At 36.1% G+C, this 18,999-nt stretch overlaps 2 protein-coding genes across 2 annotated transcripts; both read right to left on the reverse strand.

Annotated features, from left to right (window-relative positions):
* Positions 1 to 12,765: 12,765 nt before the first annotated feature.
* On the reverse strand, positions 12,766 to 14,811 carry LOC131303169 (uncharacterized). The gene is made up of 3 exons (XM_058329953.1): positions 13,642 to 14,811; positions 13,294 to 13,528; positions 12,766 to 13,229 (listed from the first exon to the last, which is right to left on the reverse strand). The coding sequence occupies exons 1-3, from the start codon at positions 14,116 to 14,118 to the stop codon at positions 12,766 to 12,768; spliced, it is 1,176 nt and encodes a 391-aa protein (XP_058185936.1). The 5' UTR covers positions 14,119 to 14,811.
* On the reverse strand, positions 14,344 to 14,895 carry LOC131303170 (uncharacterized). The gene has a single exon (XM_058329954.1). The coding sequence runs from the start codon at positions 14,893 to 14,895 to the stop codon at positions 14,344 to 14,346; it is 552 nt and encodes a 183-aa protein (XP_058185937.1).
* Positions 14,896 to 18,999: the final 4,104 nt, after the last annotated feature.

Below are 18,999 nucleotides of genomic sequence, written 5' to 3' on the forward strand. Positions count from 1 at the left end.
TTTGGATTCCTTAAATTGATGCAAAACTAAAAATATTCGACGCAAAACGAAAAATTTCGTGAACATAATCCTATAATAAAGTTAGGCTGCCTATTAGAGTCCCGTGCAGAGCACGGGTTTTATGCCCAATCGTTATCCGCCTATGCTATCTTCGTTTCTTTGGTGTTAAACCTATTGGTGTTTGTAACTTTTGTCTGGACTATTTTATTTTTTGGCCAAATTTATGCACGTATAGAATATTTTGCGAATTGATTTTGTTACTCCTCTTTTTGTTAATGTCACTCTCATTCTCTCACAAAATAAATCATCTAACAAAGACACAAAGGGGAGTGGCATTAACAAAAAGAAAAGTGACAAAATCACTCCCCAATATTTTATACCTCTAATTTTGGCTTTGTTGGTTCTCTAACGTCTTGATGTTTGATGTTAATTAGATCTTTAAAGGAACCAGCTGGTTACTTGGGAGGCGTTAGCTCATGCGAAGGGCAACAATTGGTAAGTAACAATGGAAGGTTTTGTTCCACGTCAAGTTACTAATTTTTTTGCCTATTTAGTTGTATATGCTTTTCTACAATTTATTTACAAGTTAGTTGCTTATAAAAAAAAATAATAATAAAGGAAGTTAGTTGATCACGCAATGTAACTTCTCGATAGCTAAATAGCTAATACCTTAGTTATTTAAATCTAGCTTTGATGGATGGCAATACCTTAGCTTTGATGAATGGATGGATGGCTAGATCTCGGCTCTTTGATGTAGCTTTGTGTCTTCTAAATTTATCTTTGATTTAAGTCAATTGGATTTTTATTTTGACTTCAGGTTGTTGTAAGAAAAATAGTTATTTTGGCTACGAAAGTGATTAAATTGGTGCTTTGAAGATGGAGGAAGCTTCATCAACATACGATTGGTGTTAATTTGCTTTGATCACTGTTTGTGTTCTTACTTTGTTTTCTTGCATGTACAAAATTTTTGACACACTTACGGAAAAAAATAGTCGTTCGTTTATGTAATCTTAAAAAACAGCTCCCTAATTATTTTATTTTTTTAACAATTTTGCGTTTACTTTGATTCATTGGGTAATATCTTGTATTGAGATTAAGCAATTTTAGTGTTGGGGGTGCATGAAAGTTTTTCATTATTTTATGTCAATGCTTTTGAATTAGTGCCTTCAGGCACGGGTACATTTGCACTCCTTAGATTTCAGACCTTCGAAATTGGACCATTTTCTGAATTTGTACACACTCTTCGACCAAGAAAAAATTACACACTCCTCGATAATTCATTTTAGTCATATTCAAAAACGTAATGCGCCGTACTTTCAGGCATGGGCAATTTCTAGTGTATATATATACAGGACAGTTCTAGGGACATTTAAAAAAATACTCCGAATCTCAATCTCATAGTTACCGATCAAATTTTGATAATTCGAACCATTCAATTTGCTTAAAACGTGAACGGCTCGGATCATCAAAATTTGATCGAAAACTATGGGGTGTTTTTTTAGATGTCCCCAGAACCGCATATATACATGGCTGTTCAAGTCCATAGCCATTGATTGTGTTTTCAATGGTCTAGATCGGTCAAAAATTAGCCGCAGATTTGGACCATTGAAAACACAATCCAATAACTGTTGGAGAAGTCTGGATATTAATCAAAATCCGAGATACCTATATATATCTGTGTGTGTGTGTGTGTGTGTCATCAAATCAAGATGGAAGCCCTTTTGATTCCGACCGCGTCCACGTCGAATTAGCTATCGTTAGATCAAGATTTCACCTTGTCGATCCCAACCGCGTTCTCGATGAATTAGCTTTCTCTCTCTCTCTCTCTCTCTCTCTCTCTCTCTCTCTCTCTCTCTCTCTCTCTCTCTTTCATTGAACGGTTCAAAAAAAAACTGCTCGGATGACGCACTTCTCGGTCATTTTTTTTGGCTGATTTCTCGCGGGAACCCTTAAAATTACGTTCTGCACACATTTAACGGTTCGAATTTTCAAAATTTGATCGAAAAATGAAAGTCCCTCATTTTGTTAAAATGAGGGATCCCTCACTTGAAAATTCCTATATATATATATATATATATATATATATATATATATATATATATATGTATGTATGTATGTATGTATGTATGTATATTGTATACACACATACACAGGGTGGTTTCGCGGACAACCAATTAAACACCAAAAAAAATATCCCAAATTTCAATCTCATAGTTTTCGATCAAATTTTTTTAATCCGAATCGTTCAATATGTGCAGAATGTGATTTTAAGGGTGTCCGCGAGAAAAAAGCAAAAAATAGGACCGAAAAGTGCTTGTTTTGAGCAGTTTTTAATTGAATTGTTAATCAAATCTAAGCTAAAAACTGCTCACATCAAGTCTTTTCCGATCTTTTTGTTTGCGGATTTCTTACGAGTACTCTTAAAGTCACGTTTTGATCACATTGAGCGGCTCGAATCATTAAAATTTGATCAGGAACTATGAGATATTTTTTAAGGTGTCTAATTAAATATTCCCGGAATCGCCCCGATATATATATATATATATATATATATATATATATATATATATACGGGTGTCCGTTTCAAATGAGGTGGTAAAATGCCGACCTCCCTATTTCTCCCATTTACCAATCGAATTTCGATGATTCGAGCCGCTCAACATGATCAGAACGGGATTTTAAAGGTACGCGCGAGAAATCCGCAAAAGAAAATGACTGGAAAATGCTTCATCCCAATAATTTTTTATTGAACGGTTCAAAAAAATTACTCAAATCAAGCTCTTCTTGGTCCTTTTTTTTGCTGATTTTTTGCAAGTATCCTTAAAATCACGTTTTGAACAGATTGATCGGCTCGGATCATCGAAATTCGATCAAGAAAAGGTAGTCCGCAGTTTAAGAGGTCCTCATTTGAAACTTATATATATACGGGACGGTTCTGAGAACCCTTACAAAAATCTCTAAAAAAAACCCCTCAAGTTTCCAATCGAATTTTGATTATCTAAGCCGCTCAATGTAATCAGAACGTGATTTTAAGGGTATCCACAAGAAATCATCAAAAAAAAAAAAAGACCCGAAAGGCTTCATCCGAACAATTTTTTATTGAATTTTATCGAACGGTTCAATAAAAAACTGTTCCAATCAAGCCCTTCAAGGTTATTTTTTTTGTCAATTTCTCACAAACACCCTCAAAATCACGTTCTGAACACATTGATCGGCTCGGATCATCAAAATTTGATCGGAAACTATGAGATTAAGATTTGGGAAATTTTGATTATATATATATCTTGAAGTCAAGATTGATACTCTTCCGATTCCGACCGCGTCCTCCACGAATTAACTATCTTTATTTATTCTTCCTCTTTCTCTAGTATATATTTGTTTAATCACTCGCACCCACATTGAGGATGAGAGAGAGAGAGAGAGGGAGAGAGAGTAGATAAAGAGAGCTAATTCATCGTTAACGCGGTTTGAATCAACAAGGTTTCAATCTTAATCTGACAATAGCTAATTCGACGAGGACGCAGTCGGAATCGAAAGGGCTGACATCTTGATTTGATGAGAGTATTTATATATACTCTCTCTCTCTCTCTCTCTCTCTCTCTCTCTCTCTCTCTCTCTCTCTCTCTCTCTCTCTCCTCTCTCTCTCTCTCTCTCTCTCTCTCTCTCTCTCTCTCTCTCTCTCTCTCTATATATATATATATATATATATATATATATATATACACACACACACACACATACATGCATACATAAAGTCCATTTTCTATAAGGGTCATCTTAACTTAATAAAATGTGGACCTCCCTCCTAATCGAATTTCGATGATTCGAGCCACTCAATGTATTTAAAACGTGATTTAAAGGGTACCTGCGAGAAATCAGCAAAATAAAATGACCGGGAAGAGTTTCATCTAAGCAATTTTTGTTTGTTTTTTATCAATGGTTCAAACAAAAATTGCTCAAATGAAATCCTTTCCGGTCATTTTTTTTGCCGATTTTTCGCCAGTACTATTTAAATCACGTTCTGTGTAATTGAGCGGCTCAGATTATCAAATTCGATCGAAAAATGATTTTGTGTGTGTGTGTGTGTGTGTGTGTGTGTGTATATATATATATATATATGTATATATATATATATGGGGACGGTTAAAGGGACACTTTAAAAAAATCTCAAATCTCAATATCATAGTTTTCGATCAAATTTTTATGATTCGAGCCGCTCAATATGTGTAGAACGTGATTTTAAGGGTGCCCGCGAGAAATCGGCAAAAAAAATGACCAAAAAATGCTTGTTTTGAGCAGTTTTAATTGAACCGTTCATTAAAAAACCGTTCAGAACTACTCGGATCAAGCCCTTTTCAGTCATTTTTTTTGCTGATTTCAAATGAATACATCTAGAATCACGTTTTGATTACATTGAGCGGCTCAGATTATCAAAATTTGATCTGCAACTGTGAGATATTTTTTTAGTGTTTTTCTGGGTGTCTCCAGAACCGCCGCGCGCGCGCGTGTGTGTCTATATATATATATATTTGTTTCAAATGAGGTGGTAAAATGTGAACCTCATCATTTCTTCCATTTTTCGATTAAATTTTGAGTATCCGAACCGCTCAATGTGATCAGAATGTGATTTTAAAAGTACTCGCGAGAAATCAGTTAAAAAAATGACTGAAAATGGCTTTATCCGAACAATTTTTTATTGAACGGTTAAAAAAAAAGCTCAAATCAAGCTCTTCTTGGTCATTTTTTTTGCTGATTTTCTGCGAGTATTCTTAAAATGACGTTTTGAATATATTGAGCGGCTCGGATCATCGAAATTTGATAAGGAAAAGGTAATCCACATTTTAAGAGGTCCTCATTTGAAACTTATATGTATACTAGTGCTTGCCCGTGCCTACGGCACTACTCACTCCGATTGGAATTGAAATACTCTTTAAATCTTGATATTGGCTAAAAATATTATTTTAACTTTTAGGTAGCTACAAATTGCTGAAAATTAACCTCTCTTTTTTTGAACGGCGAAGTTTTTTTTTTTATTAATATGTAGTAAGCGAATACGCAAACAGTGTAGTGAAGAAATTAGCAACTCATGAAATTATGCAGAACGCTGTTCAAAAATGGGGGAAAAACCCCACAAAGTCTCTACAGCTCTACAAAATAGAAAAGAGCATTTAACAAACACGTGGTGGGCAACAGAAAATACTTCTCCAGATTTTGGAGGAAATATATACAACATAGAAGAGAGCATTTTAACAAATACATGGTGGACAACAAAAAATACCTCTCTCGATTTGATTTCTCCCGAGGGATTTGACTGTCGAGGAGGAGTAGACGGTGGACGGTGGACGGTCCCAGTGCTCGGCAGTCCAAGGGGGGAGCCCCTTCCCCAAAGACAGTCAACCCATAGGGGGAGGAAAGGTCTCGTAGAAAGGAAGCAAGGAGAATTGCTTTCTCCCTTTTTTGTTTTCACACACACGGAGAGAGAAAGAGAGAGAGAGCTGTGAAATTTGAATTCAGATTTTTTTTTTACCTCTTAGACAACAGATGTCATTTATGTAATATGATGGGTAAATGTGGATACTTTCATAAAATGTGAAAAAATGCATCTTAACTCTTGGATCAAACAAATCTGAACCGTTGCAACAACTTGTCCCCACACCCTTCTGTTTTATAATAGAGATATATAGAAATATACAGTCCAGATCCCTTATGGCCTTACCGTGTGGGACTGCCATTTTTCAAGCCAATTTCGAAGATCTGAGCTGCTTTTTTTTTTTTTTTTTGCCACGGCGATATACATCAGCAAATGTTAGTGGGGGTGTTAGAGTTAGCACGGGGAGACCAGAAGTTATCCATAGCCCTGGGCCTGCCCTCTGTGAGGCTCGAACTCAAGACCTTCCACAAAAGGGGAGGCAATGACTGACCAACTGCACTAAGCAGTAGTTGTCAAGATCTGAGCTGCTTAAAGTGTATATAACGTGATTTTAAGGGTGCCCGCGAGAAATCAGCAAAATAAATGATCGGGAAGAGCTTGATCCGAGCAGTTTTTTACTGAATCGTTCAATCAAAAACCGTTCGGATCAAATCCTTCCTGATCATTTTTTTTGCTAATTTTTTGCGGGTACCCTTAAAATCACGTTCTAATCAATTTGGGGGGCTCAGATCATCAAAATTGGCTCGAAAAAGGGGAGTTCCGCACGATAGCACCGTGCGAATTTCCTTATGGAATCCGAACTGATATATATATCTTGAAGTCAAGATTGAAACTCTTCCGATTTTGACCGTGTCCTCCACGAATTAGCTATCTTTATTTATTCTCCCTCTCTCTCTCATATATATTTGTTTAATCACTCACACCCACGTCGAGGATGCAAGAGAGAGAATATAATTATATATATATATATATATATATATATATTCTCGTCAAATAAAGATGGAAGCCCTTTTGATTTCGACCGAGTCCTCGTCGAATTAGCTATCGTCAGACCAAGATTGAAACCTTGTGGATTCCAACCGCGTTATATTCTCGTCAAATCAAGATGGAAGCCCTTTTGATTCTGACCGAGTCCTTATCGAATTAGCTATCGTCAGACCAAGATTAAAACCTTGTCGATTCCATCCGCGTTATCGATGAATGAGCTCTCTTTATTTACTCTCTCTCTCTCTCTCTCTCTCTCTCTCTCTCTCTACATATATATATATATATATATATATATATATATATATATATATATATGTATGTATACCACTTCCCGTAAGATTCACCTTAACTTAATAAAATGCGTACTTTCCTTCCCGATTGAATTTCGATGATCCGAGTCGCTCAATGTGTTCAAAATGTAATTTTAATGGTACCCGCGAAAAATCAGCAAAATAAATGACCGGGAAGAGTTTCATCCGAGTAATTTTTTTTTGTTTTTTATCTTTTGGTTCAAAAAAAAACTGCTCGAATGAAATCCTTTCCGGTCATTTTTTTTGCAGATTTCTCGCGAGTACTATTTAAATCACGTTCTGTACACATTGAGCTGCTCGAATTATCAAATTTAATCGAGAAATGAGAGAAATGTAGAGATCCTTATTTTAAGAGGTAAAATAAGGACCTCCTTATTAAAAAATGATTGTGTGTAAGCTTCTAATGCGGACCTCCGCATCCAAGTAAAGTGCAGACCACCCCATTTCTCCCCTTTCCCAATTAAATTTTTATGATCCGAGCCGTTCAATATGTTCAGAACGTGATTTTAAGGGTATATGAAAGAAATCGGCAAAAAAAAAAGATCGGGAATGGCTTTATTCGAGCAGTTTTTGTTTATTTTTTATTGAATGGTTCAAATAAAAATTGCTCAAATTAAGCCATTCCCAGTCATTTTTTTTGCCGATTTTTCTTGCATGTACCCTTAAAATCACATTCTGAATATATTGAACAACTCGGATCATAAAAATTCAATCAAGAAAGGGGAGAAATAGGATAGTTCGCACTTTGCTAGGATGCGGAGGTCCGCATTAGAAGCTTAGTGTGTGTGTGTGTGTGTGTGTATATATATATATATATGGGGACGGTTAAAGGGACACCCAAAAAAATACCTAAAAAACAATTCCAAATCTTAATCTCATAGTTGTCAAACAAATTTTTATGATTCGAGCCGCTCAATATGTGCAGAACGTGATTTTAAGGGTGCCAACGAGAAATCGGCAAAAAAAATGATCGAAAAATGCTTGTTTTGAGTAATTTTTAATTGAACCGTTCATTAAAAAACTGTTCGAAATTGTTCGGATCGAACCCTTCCCGGTCATTTTTTTTACTGATTTCTCATGGGTTCTTTTAAAATCACGTTTTGATCACATTGAGCGGCTCGAATAATCAAAATTTATTCGAGAATTATGAGGTATTTTTTTGGGTGTCTCCAAAACCGCCGTGCGTGTGTGTATATATATATATATATATATATATATATATATATATATGGGTTTCCGTTTCAAATGAGGTGGTAAAATGCAAATCTCTCAATTTCTCCCATTTTTCGATCGAATTTCGAGGATCCGAGCCGCTCAATGTGATTAGAACGTGATTTTAAAAGTATTCACGAGAAATCAGTAAAAAAAATGACTAGAAAGAGTTTTATCCCAACAGTTTTTTCTGAACGGTTCAAAAAAAAATGCTCAATCAAGTCCTTCTCGGTCATTTTTTTTTACGGATTTCTTGCGAGTATCCTTAAAATGACGTTTTGAATAGATTGAGCGGCGCGGATCATCGAAATTTGATCAAGAAAAGGTAGTACACATTTTAAGAGGTCCTCATTTGAAAATTATGTATATATATAAAAATATACAGTTCGGATCTTATAAGGGATCCCTTACGGCCTTAACGTGTGTGACTCCTCTCTTTTCGAGCAAATTTCGAAGATCCAAGCTGCTCAAAGTGTGCAGAATGTGATTTTAACGGTACTCGTGAGAAATCAGCAAAATAAATGATAGGGAAGAGCTTGATCCGAGCAGTTTTTTACTGAACCGTTCAATCAAAAACTGTTCGGATCAAACTCTTCCCGATCAATTTTTTTTTGCAGATTTCTCGCGGGTACCCTTAAAATCACGTTCTGATTATTTTGAAGGGCTCGGATCGTCGAAATTGGCTTGAAAAAGGGGAGTCCAGCACGGTAGCACCGTGCGAAATTCCTTATGGGATCTGAACCAATATATATCTTTAAGTCAAGATTGAAACTCTTCCGATTCCGACCGTGTCCTCCACGAATTAGCTATCTTTTATTTATTCTCCCTCTCTCTCTAATATATATTTGTTTAATCACTCACACCCACCTCGAGGACGCGAGTGAGAGAGAGAATATATGTATATATATATATCGTCAAATCAAGATGGAAAAGATGGAAGCCCTTTTGATTTCGACCGAGTCCTCGTCGAATTAGCTATCGTCAGACCAAGATTGAAACCTTGTCGATTCCAACCGCGTTATATTCTCGTCAAATTAAGATGGAAGCCCTTTTGATTCCGACCGAGTCCTTGTCGAATTAGCTATCGTCAGACTAAGATTGAAACCTTGTCGATTCCAACTGCGTTATCGATGAATTAGCTCTCTCTCTCTCTCTCTCTCTCTCTCTCTCTCTCTCTCTCTCTCTCTCTCTCTCTCTCTCTCTCTATATATATATATATATATATATATATATATATATGTATATGTATACCACTTCCTGTAAGGACCACCTTAACTTAATAAAATACGGACCTCCCTTCCCGATTGAATTTTGATGATCCGAGCCGCTTAATGTGTTCAAAACGTGATTTTAATGGTACCCGCAAAAAATCAACAAAATAAATGACCGAGAAGGGTTTCATCCGAGTAATTTATGTTTGTTTTTTATCTAATGGTTCAAACAAAAACTGCTTGAATGAAGTCGTTCCAGGTCATTTTTTTTGCTGATTTCTTGCGGGTACCCTTAAAATCACGTTCTGTACACATTGAGCGGCTCGGATCATTGAAATTTGCTCAAAAAATAAGAGAAATGGGGAGGTCCTTATGACCTCCACATTTGAAAATGATTATATGTATATATATATGGTTGTCCATTTCAAATGAGGTGGTAAAATGCGAACCTCTCCAATGAGAACTATTTTTTTCTGATCGAATTTCGATGATCCGAGCCGCTCAATGTGATCAGAACGTGATTTTAAAGGTACTCGCGAGAAATCAATAAAAAAAATGACTGAAAAATGCTTCATCCGAACAGTTTTTTATGGAATGGTTCAAAAAAATTGCTCAAATCAAGCATTTCTTGGTCATTTTTTTTGCTAATTTTTTGCGAGTACCCTTAAAATCACGTTTTGAACAGATTGAGCGGCTCGAATCATCGAAATTCGATCAGAAAAAAATAGTTCTCATTTTTAGAGGTCCTCATTTGAATATATATATATCGGGGCGGTTTCGGGGACACCCAAAAAAACACTTCATGGTTTTCGATCAAATTTTGATGATCTGAACCGCTCAATGTGATCAGAACGTGATTTTAAGGGTACCCATAAGAAATCAGCAAAAAAAATGATCAGGAAGGGCTTGATCCGAACAGTTTCGAACAGTCTTTATTGAACGGTTCAAATAAAAACTGTTCAAATCAAGCATTTCCCGATCATTTTTTTGTTAATTTCCCGCGAGCACCCTTAAAATCACATTTTGCACATATTGAACGGTTCAGATCATAAAAATTTGATCGAGAACTATGAGTTTGAGATTTGAGGTGTTTTTTTGGGTATTTTTTTGGGTGTCCCTTGAACCGTCCCGTATATATATATATATATATATATATATATATATATATATATATATATCTTGAAGTCAAGATTGTAACTCTTCCGATTTCGACCGTGTACTCGATGAATTAGCTATCTTTATTTATTCTCCCTCTCTCTCTAGTATACATTTGTTTAATCACTCACACCCATGTTGACACCCACATAGATATACGATTTGGAAACTTACCACATTTCTTTCAATGTGGCAGACATTGTTAAGGTCAATTGTTTTCATGTTTGATTTGATAAATATATCATACAATAATTTTATGTCGCGGTAAATTGATCATATCATATAAGCAATAATTTACATCCGTATTTATAATAAATTTGTGATATTGATCATAAAAAGTATTACTTAAATTATGATAAATTTGGGATACAGTATGATAATTAAATTGAATCGATTTGTTATTTTTTAAGAGCATTATGATAAATTCAAAATACATTTAGTCGTGATAAATTTATCATGTTTCTTGCAATAAATTTATCAAGCTTCTTGCAATAGTTTTTCTGGCAATTTTATCGTAAATTTACGTTGTGGTGAATTTACCATATTAGCAAGTTATAATAAGTCTATCTTTCGGTAAATCTAACATAGAGATACAACTGCTTTATTATAATCTGGTCATAAGCATGATGTATAATATGGTAAAGGGTGCCCTTAATGCCACGACGCTTTTTGTTAGAGCCACAACACTTTTTTGTTGCAGAAAAGCTATGAGTACCGACCATGGGGAGGGAAACGGTACCGCCGGCCGCCGGCGGGCCTTCTCCGGCCACCGGACGGCCGATCCGAGCCGTCCAAAAATTTAAAAAAAAAAAAATTGATGGGGCTCGCGCAGAAATCAACGGCATCCAAGATGTGTAGGGTGCTTGATCCAAGCACCCATTTTTCGTGTATATATGTATATACATGTATATATATGAAAAATGGGTGATTGGATCAAGCACCCTACACACCTCGGATGCCGTTGATTCCCGCGTGGGCCCCATCGGTTTTTTTTTTTATAGATTTTTTAGACGGCTCGGATCGTCCGTCCGGTGGCCGAAGAAGGCCCGCCGACGGCCGTCGGTACGTTTTCCCTCCCCCATGATCGGTACATATAGCAACTCTCTTTTTGTTGTTTGATTGCTTTATCCACGATTAATCCATTCCTCCTAACTTTTCTATTCTTCCTAGCTTGTTCCCGTACAGTATTCAACACACCCAGAAGTTCTCTCGATCCCCTTTTATGCCTTTTTGCTTTCGGTTCTCTCTCCTTAACCGGTTTGCATTTGGTCAGAACCTTTTACAATGCCAATGATGACCATGAAAGATGCCCTCGGTGGTCAATTTGATGATGGTAATCGTCTTTGTCTTGCAATCGAGCAGAATCTTCCAAAACATGGAGCGAGAGAACAAAGAGAAAATGATAAAATTGAGTGGCGTTTTAATTTTCTCCTCCGTCTTCTTTCTGGTGTAACTGTTATTGAGGAGAAGGTTTTGATTTGCTTCAGTTATTTGGGTTCCTGATTCCTCTCTCTCTCTCTCTCTCTCTCTCTCTCTCTCTCTCTCTCTCTCTCTCTTATACTCTTATACTCTTCTTCTTCTTCAATTGTATCGGTCCAAATCCTATAATTCTTTCTTTCAATATTTATCAAAACCATAGAAGAGCCGTATGGAGCCATTGTTTCATTTTCAGTTTTGATTTTGATTACTAGAAGCAGAAGGGTTGCTGTCTACTACGTGGTGAGAGAAGAATTGAATAGTAGAAAAGGGCAAGAAGAGGAGAGGATAGTCCTCTGTTTGACTAGGAGGGCATAAATGTCTGCGCACAATATTTGTCGTGGTCTTAAAAACGTGGTCATGGCAATATCATTTCCCTATGGTAAATTTATTCAATATGATAAACTACGATGTAACATAATGTCCGACTGGTTTATAATAGATTTATCATACTTTATTACTCCTCTTGTTTTTCTTTTTTTTTTTAGAATGGTACTTTATTAGTTAGTATCAAAATTATTACTTTGGAATGATTTTTGATAGATTTAGTATTGATATTTATTTTAGGGCCACGACCCCAATCCTGAGGGAGGTTGGGTCTTCATGACCGGCCAATGATTTAGTATAAGGGTCTGTTTGATAAAACTGAAAACTGAAAACTGAAAAATAAGTACTGGAAACTGAATACTGAATTGTTTAAGCTAACAAGCTGTTTGATATGTACTGAATTTTAAGCACTGAATTAAATAAGCTGTTTGATCTGTCCAGTGAGCTGAAGTCTGATCATTAATTTTCCAAATTTACCCTTCATACATTCATGACTAGTAAATCACAATCAATTATATATATATAGACAAAGATACCGCTATCAAAATAATAACATTATATACAAAATATTAGAAAGACACTCAAAAACTATTTTAAATATTGTTGATCATTGAAACTTCATCAAATATTAAAGTAGCAAAATCAAATTTAACACTCAAGAGTAGTTTATAGCATTCAAATGCGTTGCAATTTGCTCTCGTAAGGTGAGCATAAAAATTTGATCAGCTTGGGTCGATCCTCCACCTGCTTCGAAATTATCCACATGATGTTGAGCATTGTCGTAAGAAGCATTTGGATCGTTGAATTCGTCAAGAAATTGATCTGAAATGCAAGTCCTCCGAATAAAATTGTGCATGGTTATGCAAGCAATCACCATATTTCTTTGTACCGCGAAAGGATATGATGACATCCTTTTTAGTATTGGAAAACGAGACTTCAGAACTCCAAAAGCACGCTCAATCACATTCCGTAACCTCGCATGTGCGAGGTTGAATCGCTCTTCTTTATTCCTAGGACGTTGACCATTTTGGAAATCAGCTAACCAATACCGCACATTCCGGTATGGTGCCATAAATCTACGAGTATGAGTATATGCTGCATCACATAAAAAGTATTTTCCTGCACAGTAGAAGAACAATTATGCTAGGAAATATTAGCATCTAATTCAAAACAATCATCTAACCTGGAGGAAGAATTGGAAAGTTGTTAGCTGGATCACTCATAGTTTCTCTTAGCACCCGTGAGTCATGTGCTACCCCTTCCCAACCAGCCCACACAAACGTAAACAACATATCAAAGTCACATATAGCAAGCACATTTTGGTAACATTCTCCCCTTCCTCGTCCTCTGTATGGAATTTGTTGATCACGTGGCACAACTGCTGAAATAAGAGTTCCGTCAAGCGCACCTATCGCACCCTTACAAGATTTTAAATTATAAATTAGAAAATGAAAGCACAATAATTCATATTATGCACAGTATATAAATAAAAAACCAATTGAGATGTGTACCTTCTAAATGAAAATAGTACCTGAAATATGTGTCTAATACGACGGTTCTCTCGTATTTGATGTGCCGGCTGATCATAAGGTGTGTTAACAATCATCTCTTTTGAGAAGTTCAGCATCGCATGCAATACTTCATAAAAGTACCTATGTATTGTTTGTGTTGAATGATTGAATCTTCTTTTGACAAAACGATTCCGTAAATTGTGACTCAATGCTATGAGAAACATTGCGACCTTTTCTTCTACAGATATGTAACGACTATTTTGAAGCCATCCTCTAATACGAAAGTGATGACACATGCTTACGAATGCTTCTATTTTCATCCGTAACATTTCCTGACAATGTGCGGGGTTTCCTGTTACAAGTTCTTTCATATATCCAGGTCCGGTAAGCATAGAGTCAGTATCAAGTCTTCTTCCAATACGTTTTTTCCTCAATATTTTGATGATCAAAATAAGTGCGATAATCTTTAATGCGCTCTTTTGCTTATCAGACAACATGCTGCGCCAAACATTGCAAGTATTTAATTAGATAAAAATGAGATAAATATCATGACATGTCAACCAGAAAATACCAAGGTATAAAAATTAAACTTTATAACAAAAACAATTCCAATTTCCAAACAAACCCATTCCTAAACGTAATCAAAAAGAAAAAGAAAAAAAAAACAAGCTCAAGCTCAAGCAATGTCTCAACTTCAAAATCAACTGCCTATTCACTATAATTCAAAGTAATCCTAACTTCTTGCCATTCAACTCTATCCAGCTTTTTCTAACTACTTCTGGTTTTTGATGTAATAGCATCCATTGCTCCCTGTGTGCCTTGCTCTCGCAAAAAATGCTACATGCAACTATATATAATGGGTCGCTCATGTCAAAAAGTTGCATCTCATCCAGAGTACGATTGCATTCTTCTAGTGTTGGCCCATCAGAACTTTGTAAAGTGTGAAGAGCTTCAAGCAGTTGTTTATCAAGATCATCGGACTTGTTTTTCTTTTGCCGTTTATTGCCATGTTTTTCCGCGTCACCATTTGGCGAAGAAGGTGTCTCAAGAGATCCAATGTCAAGATTAATGTACGTTTGTGATTGTGATTGAGTGCCATCAGTAGGAAACCCTTCTTTTGATGGTCCCCATGAAAATCTTCCTGTTGCTCTAACACCGTCAAATAATGCTTTTAACTCGTTCGAATATTGTAGTCCAGTATATCGAAATTGTTTGGCATTGGGGTTGGCTTGTAAAATTATAATTGTATAAATCTCATATTTATTGAGTATCATTTTAGCTTTCAAAAGCTTTGAAATCACAAGATAAAAAATTTAACATAAGAGACAAATTATACCTGTATGTACTCACTCCATTCCTCTGTACTCCAGTTGACGGTATTAGTTATAGGATCATAACCGTTACCAGTTTTTGAGATTATCTTTGACCACTCTCCATATTTTGATTTCAAAAAATCCCATTGATTTTTCACCTGTTTTTGAGTTAAGTTGAGACCCTTCTCTTTGCTCAAAGCTACCAGAATCCTGTCCCAACTTTCTTTTTTAAGACTACCGCCATTTTTACCATTCTCCGTAGATTCTTTCAAGCACAAATCTATAAAAAGTTTATAGAGCTCTGGATCTTTCCAATTTGCTCTACCACCATCTCCAGAAGCCATCCCTACGAGTAGATATCTTTAGTTTCAATCCATCTGAATCAATGTATTGAATCTAATAAACTAATGTCTCAGTTGAGCCACCCAGACAAATTTTCTACTTATGATGACAATGATACAAACAAGAGCCAACCCAAAATAAACTTGTCAAACCAAGCTTGTGGTTTCCAACATAGATTTGAAGAACAAACAATTTAATAGCATTGAATCAAGAGAAATGCACGATAAAGTAAGGCAATTCTCGAAATTCCGGCAACTAAAACAGAAACATTTTAGTGGTGGGAGAACTATTTTTTTTTTCATAAGGAACACTTTGTTTATAATGATTCAAAAAACAGGGTAGTTCTTCAATTAGCAGTTCACGAGACTTATTGCGTGTTTGGCATACTATCATGTTACAGAATCAAAGTTGGATCCGAGAGCCAAGAAAGTGGTTTTCGTTGGCTTCCCTGGAGGGATTAAGGGATACAGGCTGTGGAGATTAAGGGATACAGGCTTGGATCATCATAAGCAGAGATGTAACATTCAAGCCCTCTTTCTTCTGTCCAAATTGCTACGATGATCAATTTCTCAAAAACATAAATCTAATATGAAATTCTAGTTGCCTAAACCCATAGAATATAAACTGAAATTGTAATATGAAATTCTTTCAAGCCCTCTCTCTCCCTCAATTGCAATTCAGAGAATATAAACTAAAAACCCACATCTCAAACAATATAAATCGGAAACCCTATGTAAAAAACTGAAAATACATGGACTGGCCATGGCGGGAGAGAGAGAGAGAGAGAGAGAGAGAGCAAACCTGGAGATGGGTCTGGGTCTTCACAGATCGTGGTTGTGGGATCAGAATGGAAGGCAAGGGCAAGGAAGAGAAAGAAGATGCGAGAAAAAGAAAAAAATGAAAGAACACGTTGGGCTCAGGTTGAGCGTGTTCAGCGATAAGTGATAAGTAGGGAGAGACCTACTTATTTTTTAACTCTTAACTCTATACTTCCACTGAGCGTGTTCAGTGAACACTTTTGTGGTTATCAAACCAACTTATTTTATTTTCACTTAAACTATTCAGTTTTAAGTACTGAATTAGGTTATCAAACAGACCCTAAGTAGACAACACTCTAAATCCTTCAAAGAAGCTTTTAAACAGCAGAAGTAGAGTTACTATGAACATTGGTCAATCTCTCGCCGTCCCACTGTCGCCATAGGCATCTCGCCATTGCCAACACCGCCCATCTCTTTCATGTTTGTTCATGATCCAAGATCAGTTTCTCTATCATAGATTGAAGGTTCGCTCAAAATTGTCACCCATACCAAAGCGGGAGTGGAGGTCCTCCCTACTTCTTAAACGGTCTTCGTCACAAGTCTGGGGGCACCAAATCCAACTAGCTCACCCGCCGTAACTGAGGATATAGCCTTCCGGAGAAAAAGAAGACGATCCTGAAATTAAGCTCGAACGAAACCAGATTTTTCATAGGAATTCTATAAACTTTTGTGAACTTCGTGGAGTTGTTTGGTTTATAAGGCTTATTTGGTCTTTTGGAATAGTGGAACTGTGCGGTTGTATCCTAAATTGGTCTTTTGCAAAAATTATTGAATGTTACTGAATGTATGGGTGTGTTTTTTTTTTTTTTTTCTCTTTTTGTTCTGTTTTCGTGAATGGTTACATTTTCCAAACGACTCATTTTGGGTTCTTGTGTCTCTGCCTTCAATTGACTCTGTTTTTTTTTAACCTTTTTTATTTTTTGCTCGGGTAATCCCTCTGTTTTTTAACCTTAATTGAGAGTTCTTATGAATGCTGGTTCCATGTTCCTTTTTGTTAGTAATTTATTGTAATCAACAAGTATCTTTAATTTTAACGTGGGGAGATTAATAAATATTTAATAACATAGCGCTCGAAATATAATTGAGATAAGGATGAGAGTGCAATTATAATTCTGTAGTATGGTGAATTATAATCAGTGAAGTAAGAAATAAAATCCTAGTGGAATTAGAATTTCTTATTTACACTGGGAGCCCGAACTTATTACTCCTTAGGTCCCTATCGTAGTCCTATATATACACGTTATGCTCTCTAAGTCAGTTACTCGTTTTTCTATTATTCACAAAATAGAGAGAAACTTAGAGAGAGCAAACAGATCACGAAGGAATCCACACTCAGTTCGTGTTCTAGACATGTGGGGAATACGATAGAAGATCGTAAGGTACAGCCAAGCAGAATTCGTGGCATACAACAAGGTGTGCTGTAACAAGTTCAGATAGCGTTTGTGTCGCGAAAGTAAAGGTGAAACCTTAGTTTCATCTCGTAGGGTTTTGCGTTTTTTGTTGTCTAATTTGTATGCATCATTGCTGGATTCGGGGATTCGATTTCCCGACAGCGGTATTAGAGCAGGCTGTAATCACGCGTATGAATTAAACATGTCATGTTGTCCATAGACCGTAGAGGATAAAATATAGAACTGTGTTAACCTTTGTTTTGCAAAAGTTCGGTATATGCTAACCTCTGTTTTGCAGAAATCTTTATCCCACAATTATGGTCACGCATGTATGTTTGTGTGATTGGATCCCACGTTCTTTTATGCGTGGTTACTGCTTTTATTATTGGGTACCACGATTATTTTTCCGTGGTTGTAATTAATAAAAGTAGTATGTAAACTCTGGTATGAGGGAGGCATAAGTTTTTATGTAATCTTTGTTCTTCAGTAATAGAAGTATCTGTTGTAAGATTACAATTTCCGGAGCATGTAATTTTTGATATAGATTATGTGAACTCTATATTGGAGGCATAGGATATATGTATAAATTACAATTTTTGTATGGTGGCTAAAGTTGCTGTTTGGACCCCCTTTGACCCCTGTGCCAGCATCAACCTCAAATTTGGTGGGCAAGACACGGCTGCATTCTTGTCTATTTTTTGGAAACAAGGACATTAGCCATAATAAAGGGGATTCATATTTAATTACGTTTTCTTATTTATGTTTATGTTTGTTTTCATGAGTGTTTGCATGTGGTAGTTTTACCATATTCGGACAACATGGAAAATATTTGGCTTTTGACTTAGATCACGTGTTTGCAAACTCGAATTTTTTTTGATAACCCTCATAAATTTTTAAATAACTAAGTGGGAGAGGGAGTTTTTTTTTTTTTAATCCCACGGTCTCCATTACTAGTATATAGATGATATAATTAATTTTGCGTGATGGTTCTAGAACCTTCCCCCCCATCGGGCAAAATTAATTATGGCTTCATCAGTACAAATTTCCTTAAATCGATAGGTCTATGATAATTGTTGTGTGAATTACTTCTCCATCTGATGTGATTCATAATGGAATAATAGGTCATAAGGCTAGGTAATGGTATACACTTAGCTGTAAATAATAATATCTTCTCCATCTGAGTCATTGCTATTATTTATAGGACCGAAGCTATATTGGCTGGCACGGTCTAGTGTCTAGATAGTAAAATTAAAAGGTTGTGTCTATCTACACGAATGTTGAAGAGTAGAGGACTTCCCATCGAGGCATGTTTTTCACGGTATGTAGGATTGCCAATGTATTTCTTTTAACATGTGGTTGAGAGAACCAATATTAAAATGAAATTCCAAGGGTATGTAGGATTGCCAATGTTTTTCGCTTTGTTTATTTAGCATTTTAGTTTAGTTTGGTTTAGTTTTGATAGTCGGCGGAAAGAGAAATAGGGTAATGATTGGAGAGAGGAGTAATGAATAGAG

The sequence above is a fragment of the Rhododendron vialii genome, chromosome 10a (genome assembly GCF_030253575.1).
Source record: "Rhododendron vialii isolate Sample 1 chromosome 10a, ASM3025357v1".
NCBI classification, from domain to species: domain Eukaryota; kingdom Viridiplantae; phylum Streptophyta; class Magnoliopsida; order Ericales; family Ericaceae; genus Rhododendron; species Rhododendron vialii.